This window comes from Rhipicephalus sanguineus, chromosome 5 (genome assembly GCF_013339695.2).
Source record: "Rhipicephalus sanguineus isolate Rsan-2018 chromosome 5, BIME_Rsan_1.4, whole genome shotgun sequence".
In the NCBI taxonomy this organism is placed as follows: Eukaryota; Metazoa; Arthropoda; class Arachnida; order Ixodida; family Ixodidae; genus Rhipicephalus; species Rhipicephalus sanguineus.
The window spans coordinates 34667858-34689078 of NC_051180.1; the positions used below are offsets into that span (position 1 = coordinate 34667858).

The 21221-nt window shown below is 44.1% G+C and overlaps 1 protein-coding gene across 2 annotated transcripts in view; it reads left to right on the plus strand.

Moving 5' to 3' along the window:
• LOC119393466 (splicing factor, proline- and glutamine-rich) overlaps window positions 1–20985 on the plus strand; it is a 29327-nt gene extending 8342 nt beyond the window's left edge. For both annotated transcript variants that reach the window (XM_037660498.2, XM_037660499.2), the window contains one exon: window positions 18683–20985. In XM_037660498.2, coding sequence (XP_037516426.1) covers window positions 18711–20849 — 2139 coding nt within the window. In that variant the 5' untranslated portion in view covers window positions 18683–18710 and the 3' untranslated portion in view covers window positions 20850–20985. The remainder of the gene's footprint in view (window positions 1–18682) is intronic.
• Window positions 20986–21221: the final 236 nt, after the last annotated feature.

Genomic DNA, 21221 nt, shown 5'->3' on the forward strand with positions numbered 1-21221 from the left:
AAGCGCAACACGTCAACTTAAGATAAGTCTTTCATTGTAAGGCGCGAGAGCATAATATTGACAAGAGTACACATCTGTTTGTTCCACGGACTGTGCACATCTGTGTGCGGTGAACGATAGTTGCTCCTTTCATTCATATGCAGCACATTAAACTGATGTTACCAGTAGTTGTGAAGTATGGATGGATTTAAAAAACATCATTAGTATAATAGCCTCGCATGTTAAAGCTGCTGAATGTTCTCTTGCATCCAAGATACATACAATAGGTTTTAAGTGGTTTACACCTGCACTACTAAGGTTTCAGCAGCAGGGCTAAAGTTCAGCTGGATTTGACTGGGATCTGTTAACATGCTGGCTTCATGGCATTTTTTTTCTCTCTTTGGGAAAGTTTGTATATTGCTATCAGTCTTGTCAGGCAGGGAGGGTGCTTAAGTTGCGCACTTTTATGGATACAGCTCAGGTGGAAAAAGTTGAAAGAATTTGGCCTGTTGGGGCTAAATGAGTTTCGAAAAAACTGGGCGACAGAATGATTTTGTCTGAAGTTACGTGCTTCGCCTCACAATTCGTTCTGCTTTTGCTTTCCAATCGGCACCGTTTGTGCAAAGCAATGGTTTAAGTATACTTTACTGAGACGTATAAAGCAATCATTGGTACTGTACTTCAGTTGCATACAGAAAGCTATACTGGGATTTTCATCAAGTTACAAGATACTTCTATTACTAATTTCCAGAATTCGCCATTTTCTTTCTCTTTATAAACTTCATGAACTTGGGATCGTTTTGAGATTTCACTTGCGTTTCGTTAGTGTTAAATTTGGGAAAGTTTAACTCATCAGTATTAGAACCTTGTGTTTGAAAATTTCTGGTGGGGGAAAGACACCAGGGGTACTTGCTTTAAACGTTGTGCAGATGATGTTGAAGCAAGAGAAAATTGCAGTAGCCAAGTCTAAAAAATGTCACTGTGATCAGAAAAAATGGTGGGCTGTATTTCACTCTTCCGTTACAATGTATGTGGTGCTGCAGAAGAAAACAAAATGTGTGCCTCAAGAAGCTTGCATTTTGGGTAAGCTTTAAAAAGAACAATCAGTGCTACCCCTTACCCCTCACCCTATCATCCTTAGAACTTGATAAGTATTAAAACTAGAAGGTTGACAGGCATGTAATGTGTAACAGCACGATTTCATTGTGTTGGAAGTATGTTACACCTCTAAAGCATTAATTCTGCCACTGTAATTTTGGCATATAGGAATGTGCTACTTCACAGGCATTGGTTCATAGTTTTTACTGTAAATTCGGGATTTTCATTGCTGCGACGCCCTAAATCGATCTAGTATCAATATCCTTAACTGGCATCCAGCTTAATGCTTAGATAGGTCTGTGAGCCCTATATGGTTATGCAGAACTGAAAGTTCAGGCTGATTATATATATGAAATAAAATATTCATTAGATCATAAATTTTGAACAGTTGCAAGAAATCGCAAGTTAGTTGATGGCAGGAATAAAAAAAACTCCAAAGATGTCATTGGCACTGTACTACCCAAATAGTTCTAACACAAACTGCATTATGGTTATACTAGGCTCACTAGAGGCATCGGGCATGATATCCAACGCTAACAGTTGCAATTAGTTTCAGTGCATCACCTGTCTATATGAAACACTACACCTACGTTCGGTTGCAGCAACTTCTGCTGGCCACCTTTGAACCTCAAGATAAGCAGATTGCCATAGACGTGGGCACTAGATATTTTGGGTGTAATCGTGCGTGTAGTGCAATTCAAAGTAGTTCTACAACATGTTGCCAAAGCATGGCTCAAAGCATCCTTTCGTCGAGTGTCTCCAGTCTCTGCATGCTCATGCTCCTCGATTGCCTTTGGCAGTGTCTGCCTTTGCTGTTGTTCCTTTGGTGAATCCTGTCCGCTGTTTGTTTGTTGTGCTTCTGCGTTCAGCCCTATTTCTGCATTACGGTTTGCACTTTCTCAAAGTTGCCTAGAGCAGGTATAGTGTGGTCCATTGCCAGTAGGGTTGTACAGGTGGCAGCCTTTAGTTTTCTTACTTTTGTCTGTGAGAAAATTACTTTAGACAGCTGTGATCACGTGCATAATTTCTGCCATAGTTATGGACTAGGTATTTGAGATAATTTCATCGATATAGTTGAATGCTGTGATGTATTCGCTCATGTATTCAGGAGGAGAAAGGTCTCTTATTCAGAAAACCTGAGTACTGCTATTAACTCCGGATTTTCTTTCCTTTGATACAAATAAAGTTGAAGTTACGTAATGTCCTAATCTCCTAATCTACTGAAAGCTGATACGCTACAATGCTTCAGTAGTGTGCGTAAAGAATTAAAAGGGTACTGTACCGGGGAAATTGCAGGCAGAAGTGTGGCATGTGGGTCACAAGTAGGCAGGAAAACAGAAATTATACAACAAAAGCTAGCATTGCCTTCTTATAAAGATAGCTGCGCTTTGAGCGAGAGGTGATACTTTCTGCCTTTAACAATTCTACCAGAAAGGCTCTGGGAAACAAGAGAAACGTGCAGCGCTTGTGACGTACACATAAAATGGTCACTCAGCTCTATTATGGGAGAATCTGTAAAGAAACTCCGCTTGCATGCGGAAAATGTTGAGGCATGAGGAAAATGTGTATATTAGCGGTGAAGCTCACTCTTAAGAATCATCGTGACGCAGCCTTCAAATTCCTCCATTAAGTTACAGTAAAGAACCATCTAGAAAATTATCGCACGAAAATGCTGTATGCCTCACAGCTTTTAGTTGCATTTGCGCTTCTAAGCCTAGCAAAGGACCATAGCAGTGCTTGGTCAGATTGTTAGGATACCTACTGTTAAGCTTGCCTTATACTTTATCGATTCAAGCATTCATTATATAAATGCAAGTGATTTAGTGCATCGTACCATAGTGTAGAAATAAGAAATTGTCTAGCAGGAAATGTCACTATAGCCAACGTTTCTAAAAGGGGATTTGTTGAAATTTACCTCTAGCCAGTTCTTTACCAAATATTTTTTTTCTTGATGTTGAACAACATGAAGGATGGGACAAATATTCATGTACTCCTTATCCACATTACAGCATGAAGTCGTCATGTTTACGTGCCTTTATTATAGCATGGGTGCTTTACTCTTCAGTACTCATTGGTTTTGCTTTCGAAAACCTTGAAGAAGTCGCACATTTTTCTGCTTGCGAAACTATCTTGATAAGATAGCTTGTCTGTGAACACTACTGTCGCACACTACTGTCTCAATCACTACTGTTTGTTCGCGTGCATGTTCAAGCCGGTGTAATCTTCAATCTGGTAATGGGGAAGTTCTTGGGTGGCTATATTGGCTTTTGTCTCTTACTGCTCGTGGCTGATGGAAATAAGATTTGTGATTTGTGTGCAATTTACTTGTCGTGATATCGCTGTGCTAAGGAGTTATGAACTTGTGAAAAACTGAAGCTAATTGTGAAAAAATTCACATGCAGCCTGCATGCTAAGGTTGAACCGCGTGGCTTTGTACGTCTTTTTGCACAGGACTGGCAGAGTTAATCTTGGCCTTTCTTGCATTTTCTTCAGGTTGAAGCAACAACCCTTTCTCTTGCGACTATCATGCCTGACTATCGTGCTGATGATCTGTACTTTGGTTACGTTTACACTTTCTGCGACATTGATCACATGGCTATGCAGACAGATGATAAACATTTAAAGCCATTCTCTAGAAAATTCTACATGGCATTATTTCATGGCAGATTTGTGTTCGCTTTTATCCTGCGATTGTGTTGGCTTCATTACAAAACCCTCATTTTAAATGTGGCTATTCATCTAGTGTCTCCATAGCCACCTATCAACCTTGGTTCTTCACATCGAATCGTCCTTGCCTTTCGCTACCCTTGGGGGGAATCAATGCACACTTGTGTGAAGTTTCTTACAGCACCGCGAAAATGTGAAAACCACAACTTTAAATGCACAGGCATTTCTATGCAGACTCAGCAATAAAAACGGTCAATCTGTCCCTCTGCTACGTAAGGGAATCATTGCTGTAGAGAATGAAATATATAGCATATTTTCTTGCCGGTGCCGGGGTTTCAACACTGGGCCCCCACATTCTCTAGGTGAGTGTCGTAACCACTGGGCTACGCACACATGCTTGCAAAATGCCAATATATCTGAACCATATGGAAGCATGGTACCCGTGGTGCAAAACTAATGTTAAAAGCGAACATTTTTTATGAAGGCTGCTTTGAATTTCGTGGTAGTGGGGAAAATACCTCTGCAGGACAAGCTCTAAAGCAGACATCGAAGATTGCTCACATCCGGAAAACTCATTGCAAAAACTTGATGCCAAACGCATTTAGGTGGTCGTGGGGTGTGCGTGCCATGAGGACATTAGAGACTCCGAGAAGCACTCAAAAGATGAGATGCCTATGGTGCCTGAAAACGGCATTCTGGGGAAGGACAGAACCAACATTAGACCTGAAGCCTTATGCATCACTTGGACAACTCCCAGAGGAGGTTCTGCGGGAATTCTCACTCCCTGTGAAGCAAGGGGTGATCGCCTTCAATTTGTATGGCCATTATGATATTCACTTTTCATGGTTGTCCTTATTTCATTGGCTCGATTGGAGGTACAGGCTTCCTGGTCACGTGGGAGATGTATGTGCATCCTCTGAAACATTGGTCCATAGTTCATGAATGCACTTCATTGTCCTCTTTCAAGTCCAACTTTTAATTAGCCTTCTGGCCAGCAAAGGTTCTGTCAGAACTTCACTGTGCTAAGAGAAATGGCCACCTGTTGCAAGTTTCTTGAAGTATGATCAGAGGAAACTGTTCACATTGTGCACTGAAGTAAAATCTCCACAGGTGTCTGACTTGAGCAGCAGGCAGTGTAATGTAGTTAAGGTAGATATGTGTGTAAGCCAAGCGGCAACATATCAAGATGTGTTGCAGCAAATGGCTGTACAACATGCACTGACAAAATGTCACTGCAACGCGTGTGTCGAATACCAGAAACCAGCTCTGACCTTCGCATTGGCCACTGTTCACCAGAAATTGAACTTGTGTGACTAAGTTGCTGGCCATAAATTCTGCATGACTTGCACAAGCAGTGTCTGAAAACTCTAGTGTATAGGCAATGTTACTGGCCTGAATATTAGGGGCGTCCGAATATTCGAAGTTCCGAATAATTTGATAGGACGAATATCTAAAACGCGACAAAGGCCAATGATGCAACTTGGTTAGGGTATAGTGGCTAAAACTAACACTAATGTCGCCGTTCGTTAAACTTTCACTGACATCCTGGTTCAAAAGCGAGCGCATGTTGATCTTAAAGGAGATTCTTATTTTCCCACGTAGAAAAACGCATGAGAAAATTATCAAGTCCTTCACGACTTCGCTCCCGAAATGAAGGCACGGACTTCTTGCGTAGTTTAGTCACACATGCCGCAAGCGCTGTAAAACGACCTGACTATGGCCTGCAAAACCCTCGGCGATTGGCTTTGCATGTAAAAATTTGTTCGCGCTGGGCAGTGGCGCACTGCCGCACCGCACCACTAATTCAGAAACTCCTATAGTCCCGGCGTGCAGTTTAAACACTGCTGTGAACGGGCACCCGAAGACTTATAGGGCCGAAGCGCCCATGGTGATGAAGCACATCATTACCATTGTCAGATGACCCATGTTACGCGACCATAGGGGAAAAGAAAGACTAGCTACCGTACCCCCTCTGTTAGGAGGTTAGGAGTGGCGCTGCCGACTGGAATGGCGGCTCTTCTATCAGCGTGCCTGCGCACCCATAAAAGCCGAAACGAAAACCACTCCCGAAAAACTGCTTAATGAAGCTGTCAGTACGCCGTAGCGTCCCTTATTTTGCCCTTGTCTTGCCGTTACTGGTGGTGCACATTTCATGTAAATATACTATTCGATATTCTATATTTTTGGCTGCTATTTGGCACTATTCGCACACCCCTACTGAATATACAAAAGTTGTGCCTATAATTTGATGCATTAACTTAAACTTGCATGACAACACATTTTTTGCTTCTACAGGCGAGTATGTTCAAGCCTGGAAGGTCACGGGTTCAATGCCTTGTTTTCTTTTCTTTTTTTTTTTTTCTTCCCTGTTTTGTGACACCCCATTTTCATAAGGAATTGAATGGCAGAAGTGCTTGCGTAAATTTGCAGCTATATTTTGCTAACTACTGTCTCTGAAATCTGGTGAAAAATTACTTTGTGGAAGTGAGTACAGGAACGTCGTTCCACTAGACAAAATTAATGTTAATGTTGAATGAATGTTTAGAGCAGTGCAGCAATGCACCTCACTCTGCATGTTTGCAGTAAGGTTCGTTATTTTTATGGTATTTAGCAGTGTGTAAACTAAACCAATGCATTGTGCATTGCTTAGGTTGTGTAAATAAATTTTCACAGCTTAATTTTTCCCTGAGGAATTGGGAGTCGTATACCGGAGTTTGAACTACACCAGAGGATATATTTCTAGGCACCCATTTCTCCAATCTGCATGCAAGACTTGTGTGTGCGGCTGCAGTGCCTACTCCTCCAGTACTTAAGCTCTAGCATTCTTTTTTGCAGCAAAAGCTGTTATAAGATCACAACAGCAGCTTATTTTAGCGGCACAGTTGTCCGCTGCCGCCAGTGTTCGTAACTGCTATCGCGCACAATGAGAAAAAAATATCGAGCATCAAGCGGGATTCAAACCCAGACACTCTGCGTGGTAGTTGAGTATCCTACCACTGAGCTACTCAGGTACTTGGAACTCTGTCGCAAAAAGACCCCATACAGGCGTCATGTCTGGCAGATAGATTAACAAATGGTACAGCATTTTAGAAGAGTAAAATAACTAGACCTCACGTAATGGGAATTGCATATACATTCGGTGGTTCAAAGCTTCCCACCCATTACTAAGGGCTCCTCCGTAATTAATCAGCCACAGCATCAACAAAGTGCACATAGTGCCATACAGATGTGTAGTGGGTACCTCACGTCTCCACAGAATGATGGATGGCATAGTGGGTAGTGGGCACTTCCGTACCTTGCAACTGTACTTTTAAACTCTCTTGGAGTGACTACTACAATGGACTCTAGAAAAGCCGCTCCTCCACCTGTAACTGCAACTGCTGCACGTTCCACACAGGCCTGACCTCTTCATCTTCTTCTTCCTTTCCTTTCTTTCTTTCTTTCTTTCTTCCTTTCTTTCTTTTTTTTCCCGATGTCTTGGGTGTTGTGAAACTCAGCTTATAGAATTTTGTATGCTACAGGGGCTCCTGTTTTCAGAAGCAAGCACACACAGACCAATTGCAGCGTCTGCATGAATACAAATGTATAATTAATATTCCAGAACTGCTTTGTCTTCCTCTGAAAAGTGATAAAATGCAGATTTCGCTGTGGAGTTATGTGGTGGGGGAAGTGCAGCTGGACTCCAATGAATATTGTAAATTTGCAGGAATTACTGTCTACTGTTGATGCTTTTAGATTTAATACCTACTAAAACATTGAAAATTTACTCTCGCGTGTGGGATGGTACTTTAAAGGGGCCGTGATGCCCAATTTTAGATCATAACCTGCATTATGTTGGTTAATCCTTGTGCATTCACAAATAAGCTGGTGAAATTTTATTGCATTTGGTCGAGCACTTAATTTATAATTGGATGTGTTTATTAATGCGCGAGCATCCCGAGAGTCTGGCAACGCTGGTGCACTCGTGAGCCATGACATAACAAGCAGCTTGCTGTGCGAGCGTATGCATTCCAGCGAACAATATTGTTCTGTGGTCAGTTGCGCGTGAAATTGAAGTATTTGCAGCGGTTGAATTTTTGGTCGGAGACGACTGGCTCTGCTCCATGTAGCAGATGACGTCACGGACACCATGGCAAAATGGCAGTCGCCGGCGGTGGGTGGGGATTATAGCCGGCACCTTCTAAGGCTCGTTTTGCGCTGAAATATTCTTCTACAGTCCACTTTTCAAATATCTGGAGGCATAATAGACCCTGAACTTCTCTTTTTTGCTGAAAACCACAAATTGTTGGGTGACCCTGTCATGGCCTCTTTAAGTTCTTGAGATATTCAAGTTTTTTTCTACCTGAATCTCTGCGAAATTACACATACTGAGAAGAAACTGTCAGTTTTGAGACAAAGCCTGTATTTTTGTTTTTTCATCACAAGCAAGAAACAGAAGTATGTAGAAAGGCAATATGAATTTCACGGGCAAGGCTGGAAAGTTCGAACCAACAAAAGTAGTAAACTATAGGCTATATGCAATAATGAAAGGAATGGAAGCACGTTTGGGACCATCACACTTTAATTTATGGAAGAAATTCGTGTTAATTTTCTTGTTCTTGTTTATCCTGCAAGTATATTCTTGCAATAAGCGTGCAACTCAAAAGCACATCTGCCATCCTGTTGGCTCTGTGTATTTGAGAAAAAAAAAGTGCGCCACTCGTCTTTCTTATTATTAGTTACTTGCGCTAGACAGTGCGCACTTTTTATTTTCATTCAATACGAGCTGGCTGTAGTATTCGTTCTAAGTAAAACGTTTATATTTCTACCTGTGTGCTCGCATCAAGTGGACTGTCGCTGGGTGAGACCACTTGAGAATGTTGCCAATTGCTTGAAGAGCGTGTGTAGTGTGGGTCTTGCTGTTGCCACTTGTAGCTGCTCGTTTCATGCGAATTCATGGAAGAACCTTTGATGATGAACCAACGAAGCTGTTCCAAGTAACACCCATATCTGAGGCCTTATCTTTGCGGACTTCGTTGTCATAGGTACCATCTTGAAAACAGATCTCAAAGGTCCTGCGTTTTGGTCACGGGACCCTGAACGTCATGGGTGTTTTGCGTCAAGTTTGGGGAGCGGTGATTATGGGGGGCGAAAAAATCAAATTTGGACGACAAATTTCAGGTGCTTAAGAGCCATAGGGCGGCAAGAAGTGCGAAGCTCACTCAGACTTGCTCAAGAAATGTAGGAACGGTGTGGAAACATGAAATTAGCAGTGAATGTGGAGGGGGTGGTTGCTCAGAGTTTAAGTACATGTACACAGTAGCCATGGCATGTTACTCTTACAAATTCGAGGACATTTGTCTCATAATGGGCACGCACTCCAGACTCAAGTCATGAGCCAAAAAGACGATGACCCTGCCTTTGCATATTACTGCAGAGTACACGTGCGGGACTATTGCTTCAGTCGCAGAGGCCATTGGCTGTTGGACTTCGGTTGCCTGGGCAGGGCCTTTCTAGACTTAAGTTGTATCTGGGTATAGTGAGTCATGCCACCTGCGACTTTCTCGCCATGTCTGGCCACTTTGAGCTAACAGGTGCAATGCTTACATTGCACGCTCATGATCATGTCTGCAATCGTGTTAGACTTATTGCATCGCTATATGCTGCGGAAAGAGCTCAAATTTCAAACTGAATGCCATTTGCTCTTCTCCTCCCGGGCACTGCGCTCCAAGATGGGCAATGATGTATATACAACACTGAATGCATTACGTAAATGAAGGTGCTGCCACCATGCAGAAAAGAGCACCTCCATGTCATCCTCTCCCGCCACTGGAGAAGTAGGCGAGGAGGAGGGCAAGTCTAGCTCACGCATTGTGATGTGTGCGTGGCGTGCTGATCCGTGTGGGCCACGTGATCCTCCGCCTCGGGTACAGGAGAATGCAGGGAAGAAGTTTGGCCTGCGAAGGGTAGGCTAGGCAAATAGCAAGGGTGTAAAGCTTGCCTCCGCACAATATGGTTGCGCAACGCTTCAAAATATTTATCCCTGCTTGTAATGAACTAATTTGAAAATTTTTTTGTTGTAGAACGTAACTTCTAGTGCGTAACTAAAATTTGTTATGTGGCCTGGTGAAGGGCTGTTTAAAAGGAAAAGTAACAACCAGTGTGAGAACCAGTCATGGCACTGCATAGTTCGAATTACTCATGGTGGATCTGATTTGCACACGAGTCGCTGAGCTATTTAATGTGGGATCCTCCTATGGAGCTTAGCTGAATGGTCACTTAGTTCAAGTTATTAAAAAGTTCTAATTAATGTAGTGGGTAGCGTGCATAAACTTCATTTATTCCTGCAGTAAAGGGTTAACAGCAGGTGGCAAATTTTGTTGCAAATTTGTAAGATGTCTTCAGCCTTCAGGTGGGGAGGGCTTAATGTGTAGTAAGACTAGCAGCATGCACATATTCAAGAATGAAGGGGAAAAAAAACTTATTTTGGCTCTTCTAGCCATGGAAGGTTGGCACTAAGCATATGTAATTTTGCAAGCATTATTTAGTTACTCAATATGGCTGTCTTACATGTGCCTCATTTGCTTCTCTAGCAGTCACTTGGCGTGCAAGCAAGCAAAGCTACTCCATTTTGTCAGTGTGCTTTTCTTTGCAGCAGATGGCCAAGACTAGGTGTGCACATGCTCACTCATCAAAGCATTCAAGTGAGAAAAGCAGCTATCTTAAGAAGCATTCTGTATCTGCCTTTGCATTGTGAAATGGCAGGGGCCATTACTGCGTCGTTTTTGCTCATAGGGGCGTTTGCTGAGGCGACATGATCCTAACTGCTGAACTGTTTGACTGCATCTTTAGAATGCTTGCAAAGCTGAAATTCTAGCTACATTAAAGCAGTAGCTTTTACCTTGGAGCAGATGCCATTTCCATTATTATCTTGCATCTATTTACTTGTAAGTATGAGTGATTAATGCAAGATGCAAAGCGGTCACTCCAAAAGTGATCTTAAAGGGGTACTGACACAAAAATTTTGGCCTCGCGTTTTTTTGCTGCAATGTGTTGCTGGGGGCCTGTTAGTCATAACACGGCACATCGTTTGCTGCAGCGCGCGACAGATAATTAATTACAGGCTCCTCATTACCGACCAGTGTCAGTTTCGGTTTCATAAATGACATGCCTCTGGGTGCAACTATCACCACCTAGCAGCTGCAGCGCTCGTTCACGTCAGCACACAGAAGTGTGACGCACTTCCGCGCTGTTCGCGTTGTCTCCTCGCATTCGCACGCTTGCCACACGTGCTGCGCGATGTCGTCGCCATCATTGACCAACAGCGCAGCGGCGAGCGCGTCAAAACAGAAATGGCGGCTACGACGTCATCACAACTTGTTGTACTGGCTACAACGGTTACGTAGGGGAACTAGAGGGGTCACCTCGGGTCACCTCCGAGGGTGTCAATGCAACAGGTGCGGCCTATAATGCTGGATCGTGCATGCGAACTTCAAAATTCATATAAAATACCTTCCGAGCTTTATTCGCTGTCGATATTTCGCAGATGGTACATGCACGTACACGGAAATCGATCCAGCAGGCTATCTCGGCCGCGAAATTTTGTGTCAGTACCCCTTTAAAAGTGTAGGTCATGCCTTTGAGTACAGCTTTGGGAGTGGAGCTGCTGCGAAATGTGGCACTGTTAAGTGCAATGAGAGTGATTCATACTCAACTGAGGATGTCGAGAATTGGGTAGGGTGGTGAAATAAAAAGTTCATTCATAAAATATACTCGGCTTGTACAAGATTGTAAATTGTAGATCATTGGGACAGGTCTTTGTCCTTCAGTGGACATGGAATAGGCTGTTCAGCAGCTATGCAGTATACTCAATTTCATACATATTGGTAATGCTGTAGTAGCTATGCAAGTCTAGACTATAAACATTTCTTCCATACATTTTGGAAGAACTGATTGGTAAACTGTGCTCACACCCATAATGTAATAGCTGCATATGCAAGCACATGCAAGGAAACCAGTTCTGAAGTTGTTATAAAGTTCAAACAAGAACTCCCAGCAACCCTTGTTGTCCCTGAAAGACAACTTTTACAATTCTCAATAAAGAATGCATGCAGCAAGGTAGCATCGTTTGCATGTAGCAGCACCTGCCTGCAAATGACTGAAATTGCACCCGTGTGGGCAGTAAGCAGGCACGCATCAAGCTGTTGCCCTTTGAGAGATTAAAGGTAAGACTGACTGAAGTTATTAAGATTGCGACATTTGGAGACGCAGCGAGACAAAACCAAACATAATGCTGTGCGTACATGCGACTGTGCGAGCGCTAGCAGGCTTTCCAGCCTACAAATTCTCAGAATGGAAACCAAAGGTCAACAGCGCAAGAAAAAAAAACTTCTGTCCCCGCAGTGGGATGGCACTTACTGGGCAAAAAAAAAAAGCTTTAAAAGTGGCATGATTTTCAAACAGACAGCACTGTAAACATACCGCTTCAGCCACTTCAGACTTAATTGGGACTCCATATATTTAAAAGCGTGTGAATGCGAGCTAGTTGGTACATATCCATAGTTAAAAATGGCGCACTGTAAACGCAGACAAGATGCAGAGTCCTGTGTGCATCTTGTCCGTGTTTACATTGCGCTGTTCTTAGCTATGGAGCCATATATTGTAATTGACCTTTAAAGGATTGATGTAGGCAGATTGCAGCTCTACTTCATTATCTGAAGCCTCAATAGAATTTTAATGTGGTTTGAAAACTCTGGCATAATGTAGAGACAGCATTAATGTTCATAACATCTTCAGTCACTTAATTTTAGTTTGCAAGCTTAGCTTCTTTGCCTTATTTTCCTGTTTTCGTGTCGTGTTTCACCAAGTAGTGTGTGGTGTAGGGTGATGCCTCTCTGCAAAACACATCATGCAAAGAGTCGTCACTTGAGACCACATGAACACCCGCCCATTGACTTCTTTTCAGCAACATTATGCCACACAGTCAGTTTCTATTGCCGATGTGACAGTGGCTGTCTTTGCTGTCTTCTATGTGATTTCTCTGTGCCGATGAAGCAGAGCTGCATGTGTTAGCATGTTAGTCGGTTGTACTGATGTTATTTAAGCTAGTACACGGTATTATAAAGTTTCGGAGATACCCACTTCTGCAGTTGTATTATCACATGTAAGATGAAAATGCGGTAGGCTTTACTAATAAAGATAGTGGAATCTTGATTATACAACTTGCAGTGGAGGGGTTATACAAAACCATCGTATCATTGAAGAACTCATGCTTAGTTTCGTCTGAATAAGCGCACAACATGAACCTGCATGCTAGGGTTAAAGGGACACTAAAGGCAAATATTAAGTCGACGTTGATTGTTGACATAGCGGTCCAGAAACGTCGTAGTGCTACTTTTATGCCAAGGAAGTGCTTATTTTGAACTAAAATCACGTTTTAGTGGTCCACATCGCGTTAGCGCACTTCAAATCACTCGCCTGAAAGCGGTCTTTGAACCGCCACTGTTGTCGTGCCCAACGTTGCCCGCCTTTACTGTGCGGCGGCGTGCGCCATTCAGGCAACCGGCCACATCGCATGCGGCATTTTGTCAAACTTTAGTGTCCCTTTATGGCTTGGGCAAGATGCGTCATTGTGCAAAGAAGGGAAAACAACGCTGAATTTTGAAAAAACGCAAAGGAAGACGCACGCTTTGTTTTTTTTTTTTTTTTTCGTCCAAAATTTAGCGCTGTTTACCCTGCTTTACACAATAAAGCTGCACTGTTCCAAAGATGGTAAATTAAACTATTTTGAAAATTGACAGCCAAGCATTTAATCGGAAGAGCTGTGGGCCACTCTTCTCAACTTTAAAGTTAATTTCATTGTGTAAACTTAACTTTTCAACATTTTCTTTTTTCAGTGGAAATCTCAAGCTTTGAAGGGCATTCACTTTTAGTGTATGCACTGTCTCGTGATAGTTAAAACAGAGTCTCTCGCCATGTAAAAGACTTCATATATCCATGAACATGAATGTTTAGTGTGGATAATCTTTTCTATCATGCAATGTGTGCTGTGTACTCCCCCCTCATTTCCCTTCTGTTTCACATTATACCCTACCTGCCACAAGCTGCACAGGCCGACTTGGCAAGTTTTCACTGTAATAAGAACTAACACACCCGTTAATCTACAGATAGCGTGTGCCTTCGTGGAATTCAACTAGTACTTGTGTCACCACTAATCTGATGTAGTAAGAAGGCAGCACCTTTCGTAAGAGCCAGAGAGTAATTAGATAAGTTAGGTCCTTAACTACGGTATTCTGATTTAATGCAGCTAGGAAAAGTGCTGGTGGCAAAAAAAAAGTTCTGTTGCCAAAGCTGCAGCATTGAAATTGTCTCCAGTTGGTGTTAATAACCAGTTGCAAGAGTCTGAATTTTTAGGCAGTAATCTGCAGTAATAGTTCACGACCACTGGATGCAACTTCACTATTGCACATAGCGGTACTGAAGTGCCTGCTCAAAAATCAAACGAAACTCTACTGAGGCACGGAAAATGCTTCTTGCCAAAATACGCTACGTGTATCACCCACATCAGCTTTTATCTCCATAAAGCAGCTCTGACAAGTGCACATTTCAGTGGCTGTGGCTTACCTTGTGGAAGGATGCAGGGGCCATATTCTCAAACGATCGCGAAAGGCGATAGTCGCAAAAGTATAGCCTTTGGTGCGTGCTGATTGGCTCTATTGAGCAAAACCGGAAAAGTGTGGGTGCCATCTAGTATTTACATCGACGTGACTGTGCTCTACGGCGCTCCTGGAATGCCTGGAATAAACGAACACGCCTGATCACCGTCGGTTCGTGGTGAAGACTAGCATTTCAGTGACGTAGGCGGTAGCTTCTAGTATTCAATCCTCGATGGATGTACGCAGCATTTTTTACGCTGAAGCTTTCAGCGAGCATTATCTCAGGGTGTTATCAGTACTCTTTCTTTGTCAGCGCGTTTTTTCGTGGTTTGAATGTCTCAGGAACATGAACCGTGCATTGCTCGCGTGGCTTATCGCGAGCCGGCAGCATGTTGAGATGTTGAGACGATATCGCTGCGGCGGCACACTACAGCTGAACTGTCTGAGTACGCTGAGTTAAGCTCTCAACGAAAATACATTTCACACAAAGTTGCATTCTTTAAATATTACACTGTGCATTAAACAATCGCAAAAAAAAAAAACGTTGAAAGCACTTTCAACACGCCCCATATTTCAAGTAGCCACAGCCAAGCCTGGCCACTGCTTAGAAGCCAGCATACGCTCAAAAACGCCGCACTCGGGTCGCTCTGCGCTTATACGGTACACTCACTTCTGTGTTATTGAACGCATCAGATTCTACGTCTCCAAACGCGCCTTTTGCGATCGTTTGAGAATATGGGCCCAGGAGTCATTTCTCACTCATTTCAGAATCTGCCACCGTTTTCAAGTGTGACAAAAAGCAAAACCTGTAAGGCCAGGGGAAAAAAAATTAGTGTGTCGTAAATGGACACTAAAGAGAAAACAATTTTGCTGTTAGTAAATTACTCTTTCACAATTCCAAAATTTCCACGCTTGCTGCGAGAAGACGCCTAGTGAGAAAACGCGCAAAAATAATGTGCAGGTGCCGACGCCACCTACCTTGACATTCCCACACCAAACACCATGTCATAGATTTGGATGGCATCTACTGGGCCTACGTAGTTCTTAATCAGTAGAAATAAAGTGTATTGATTTCTGAGAGAGCCATAAACTCAACATACGTGAAGTTTCAAAAAATTTCATTGAGCCAATGTCACTAAAGTACAACAAATGCTCTTCGAAATCCGTGGCGCGGGGATTTCGGCGCAAATTTTAAAATGGAACTTTGACCTTGATTTTCTCCTCTATTAATAAACTTATGATGGGGACATTAATGACATTAAGTCTCAGAGTACACTTGATCAATCTGAAAAGATTCATTGTTTCACTTTAGTGTCCCTTTAACCGATTTTAACCAGAAGTTCCTGAGAGCTCTGACAAATTTAGGTAGTACAACATATAACATATTGGCCATGAAGTGTGTTTCAGCCTATTAGCATCACCACCTCCTGTTTTCAGAGGCTAACCTGGATACAAAAGCCAAAAGAACGCTCATATGGGGAACAGGTCAAGAGGGTTGCAAATGTCAGCGGCCTAAGCATTTTTAAATATTCTCCTAGACTCGGTGGTATTGGCTGTGGGTAGTTTTGCGCAAACCTTGGGTTCGATAATTGTTCTTTATAGGCTTCCTTATGCAAGTGAATATAAAATGTTGGGATCGAGCCTGCTTAAATGTGCTAAAAGCTGCCATACGGAATAAGAATGTGGGAAAACTTATAATAGAGGTAGCTTGAAACCAGGAAGTCATGACACAGTTTGTCTAATTCTGTAGTTACTAGGCACGTGTGATTTGGCGAGCACTGTTAGTGCACTCCCTGTGAGATTACAATTATCATTGCAAATTTATAGTCCCTTCATTCATCTATATTGTTTCCAACCTACCAGTGAAGAACTGTAAGTTGAGTACCAACACAAGATTCGAGTTGGGTGCTGCAGTAAATAGACAGTAACTAAACCAACTTGCCACGAGACAATGTACGCTCCTGCATGCAGAGAGTAATTGGCGTTGTTGAATAAAACGTGGACAAACTGTTTACGGTTCTTTGGGCTAGGTTACCGTCATGAGCTAAATGTCTGAAGGTATCAAGGCCCTTGTGCCTGTCTTGATCAGGTCTTGCTAAAAAATGCTGAGGATGCTTCGCCCTTTGAAGCTGCTACAAAAGAAAAACATCTTGAAACAACAAAAGTTAGGCTTGTAAAAGTGAAGTGAACATGTAAAGCCAGTCCGCTGTCACATGTCTGTTCCCTTATTCTTTTATTCTTAAAGTACAAAATTTGGAATTCTGAAATCTCATCTTCGTAAATATTTCTATCAAGCTTGTTTCGCATCAAAAAGTGGTTGCATAAGTAGGCATATGCACACGAGTTGCAATGTTTTAACGTGTCATCACTTTAAAGCACAAAGCCAAAGAATCGAACAATGTTGATTTTAAATTTTGTGTTGGTACTCTACTTTCATGTTTTTCTAGCCGTGAATAACAACTCAAGGATTTCTGATACGTAATCAGTGATCCAATTTTAGTCTCTTCACATGCAAGTTGTCTTGCACATTGGTGACAATGTGCCCAATGACAATTCCACGCAGGATTAATTTCCATTAATAATGAAAAGTGAATAATGAAAGTTAAGCTCAGAGATGTTAATTGTGTGAAAATGGCCTTGTGCTGTGTCTTAACACTGGAAGCAAGGCATAAGTTGGATTCAAGTGAACTTTCACAATAAAACTCTGGCAATGCATTAACAGTTCAAAAAAAAAAAAAAAAAAGCTTGTGTCGCGAGGTATGGTTGCTTTGTGTCTAATGCCTTTTCTTGCAGACATTCAGTGTTTGCCTTGCACAGTCGTTGACCACACTGTGCGAGCATTGTGCAGGGGTCACCTCTCCTCTCGTTGAGTTGTCTGCCTTGTTCATACTGGTGTGCAACGCCGTCATGTAAATAATGAAAAGTGAGCTGAAAATGACGTTGCGTAAGTTCGATTCGAGTGAATTTACCTATCGCTGGCAATGCAATAATAGTTAGTTAAGAAAACCTTTGTGTCAGTGCAACTCTCTCTCTAATCTCGCAGCACCATCACCACATCGAAGGGTACATTGATGCTTTGTGCATTGTTCACTCAAGGTGCTATATCCCTTTTAATGCCTAAAAGGACTGACCACTGGCCAGAATGTACGATTTGATCCTGGCGGAAGTTGAAATTCCGTGAATTGTAGGGACAGAAGCGAGCATGCTTCTTGAGATATAAATAGTATTCGTATTTTTTAGTTGCATTGAAAGACACGCAAGTTGCATTGCCTGATGAAGCCTTTAAACAGCACGAAGGAGTCGTTCGGATTGCTTTAAGCATTCTACTGGTGTGCTTGCGCAGTGTAATTGATGCTTAAAATTGGTCTGCATATCTCGTAAGACATCCCCACTTTATTAAATGCTTATAAGGGGGAAGAAGGAGTTGATGCTAGGGAGCAGCGCTGCCATCGTGGCAACTAGTGGAATGGAAAAGCCATGGTACATGCCCGTTGTGTGCGCGCATGTGCAGAGTACCGCAGCGTGCGATGACAAATACCTGCAACACAGGCCTCACTTGTTCACCGGCGTATGATCATTATCTCGCTCACCTACTCCTGTTTGCTGCATGTGTTGTGTGTATGACTTCATCGGTGATACATTTCGAAATATTCCCATAAAATTGTTTCATGGCGTTTTGTGCCTTAGCATTCTACGATTTAAATACACTCGGACTAAAGAAAATGCGTATCATAAAACTTCGTTGTCTTTCCCTTTAAAACATGTATGGTCCCAACGCATCGATATTGTCGCGCTTTGGGCTGCATATGCATTTTACTTTTTCTAAGTTATAACAGTTTGCCTTAAATCGTGATTATGCGCAGTGATCTGCATACCTTTAAATGTTTGCGTGTTTTAGCAGTGGTGAATGCTGCCTCGTGAAAGTAATGTGCTATCAACGGTGTCCACAGCCAAATGGACGTTTCTTTCTGTTAAGTAACAAGAAGCTATGCAGTCAGTTCTTTTGCGGCATTTGCTTGCGGATAACATGTGCAGAACCCATTCGACTTCTGTGCATTAATGACCCTACAAAGGTTTATTCTCTCATGAGAAATTGGATTTGCATGCATATATGAGCATTGTGACAAATTCATCGAAGAGCACACATTGACAATTAGTTCTTCATTTTCTGTTCGTGCTCTCGGTGCGTTGAAGGCAGCGCAGGCTTTTTCTGAACTCGCATGCAGATGCGGTTGCGCGCGCGTGTAGTATGAATTTTGCTGCTTGCCGCAATGTGTGTCTTTTTTTCATCACCGTGTCTGCAGAGGTTTCGTGTGCCGATAGCGAAGGTAGATGTCTGGAAGACGTGGATCGTCATCTTACCCACCGCGGCACTCACCGTACGGTGGTGGAGGGAACCGTAACTACGGTGGCGGCGGCCGGCAGTACGATGAGCGCAACAGCCATTACGGCCAACATGATGGCGCGCGCAGTCCACATACCCAGAGCCAGCCGGACAATAGATACCAGTCAAAGTCTATGCCACCACCTCAACAGCAGCCAAGATCATCATCCCAGCCCTCCAAGCCTTCGCCACAGCCCCAGCAACAGCAGCAACAGCAGCAACAGTCTCCTCGTCAAACTCAACAGCAACAACAGTCTCCACAACAAACCCCGCGCCCCCAGCAAGCACCAACACAAGTGAACAACAGTCAGCAGCAGAAAACACCTGTGCAGCAACAGAAGCCCTCGCCCGTTCAACAGCAGAAGAAAGACCAGGCACCAAACCAGCAAGCGACTCCACCAAAGCCAGTGGCCAAGGTAGAGCCTCCGTCTCCGGTGGCCAACCAGAACTCTCAGCCCGTCACAAATGCTTCAAGTGGCCAGGGCACCCCCAATGCTACAACACCCAATTCTGCAAATGCAACGAACACCGCAAGCAAACCAGGTGGCGAACATGCAGAGAATTGCAAGCTTTTTGTGTCTAATGTGTCGAACATGATGAACGACGAAACGTTTCGCAAGATGTTTGAAGAGCACGGTGAGGTGCGTGACATCTTCCTCAACAAGACCAAGTGGTTTGGCTTTGTGCTGTTCAAGACGCATGAACAAGCAGAGAAGGCTCTGCGCGCCCTTAATGGCACTGAGAAGAATGGCCGCCGGCTGAATGTTCGATACGCGACGCAGCAGAAACCGGACCAGGGTGGGCAGCAGGGTGGGCCTCCTGGTGTTCCTGGCCCTCAGCAGATGCAGCAACAGCAGCAGCTGGGACCATTTGGTGGTCCCCCTGGCCAGGGCCCACCAATGCCTCCCCCACACCCTCAGCCTGTAAAGCGTAGCGGGGCACGTTGCCGCCTCTTTGTGGGCAACTTAGGCAACAATATGACAGAGGAAGAGTTCCGCCGCATTTTTGGAGCATACGGAGAGCTGCTTGAGGTGTTTCTGCATGCCCAGAAGGGCTTCGGCTTTATCAAGTATGAGCTTCGGCAACAAGCTGAGGCGGCCAAGGCTGCCCTAGACAACACGCCTCACGAGGGCCGCTACCTGCAGGTGCGCTTTGCCACGCAGGGTTCGTCACTAAAAGTTAAGAACCTCAGCCCATTTGTGTCCAATGAGCTGCTGGAAGATGCATTCTCCATCTTTGGCGAGATTGACCGTGCCGTGGTCATCGTGGACGACAGAGGCCGCTCTGTGGGCGAAGGCATTGTGGAGTTTGCACGCAAAACAAGTGCTCTGGCTGCACTCAAGAAGGCTTCGCAAAGCTGTCTACTGCTTACCGCATCACCTCGGCCCGTTCTTGTAGAACCACTCGATCTGCGTGACGAGGAAGATGGATTTCCCGAGAAAAACATCAACAAGAACAACCCTCAGTACCTCAAGGAGCGTGAACTGGGCCCGCGCTTTGCTGAGCCTGGCACTTTTGAGTACGAGTTCTCCAGCCGCTGGAAGAAGCTCCTGGAGCTTGAGAAGCAGAAGCGCGAATTTCTGGAGCGCGAAATGGAGGATGAGCGGCGCAAGCTTGAGGAAGAGATGGAGTACTACCGCTATGAACACGAGACACGGCTGCTGCGTGAGCAGCTTCGCATCATGGAGGAGCAGAGCAAGATCTTTCAGCATGAGCGAGAGATGCGCCATGCCGAGCAGAAGCGGCGTGAGGAGATGCGCCGCCAGGAAGAGATGCTGCTGCGCCAGCGAGAGGAGGACATCCTCGGCTTTACACGCCGAGAGCAGGCTGCTCAGCAAGCAGCCAGCATGCAGCAGATGGCACCGCCACAACAGCAACATGAGCAGATGGCAGCTGCGGCAGCTCAGACCAAGGCACCAGCAGCTGCCATTGAGGGGGCCACGTTTGTCAGCACCTACGACAGTGGCACCCGTGTGTCCCGCTTCGACCAGCAGCAGCCACCACAGCAGCACTATGGAATGCAGGCCGACGATGGCAGGCGCCCCGACGAGTACGCAGACAGAGACCCCAAGCGTCGCCGCTACTGATAACTTAACTGCACTCCATCTAACCAGGCCGTGTCGTGTCACACTCACTCTGTCGTCGTCCTTCTCCTGTAAACATTGCTCTCTGCATTGCACTGTCTATCTGTCGCCCATTAAACATAGTTCAAACACCAAGAAATCGTCTGTGCGCTCATCTGGACGCGTGGTGGCGTCCGCTGCTTCGAAGCGAGCGCGGCCCCCGCGTATTCTCTTCCCTTTCATTTTTTCTTTCCTTTGTTTTCTTATTTAAAAAACGTTCGTAGCCTCAGTTGTTACCCCTGGAGCAGGCCTAGCAGCTTTCATGCGTGTACAGCTTTATAATTAGCATACTTGACATGTCGCTGTATTCCCTGCCTGTTGCCGTTGAACCATTCA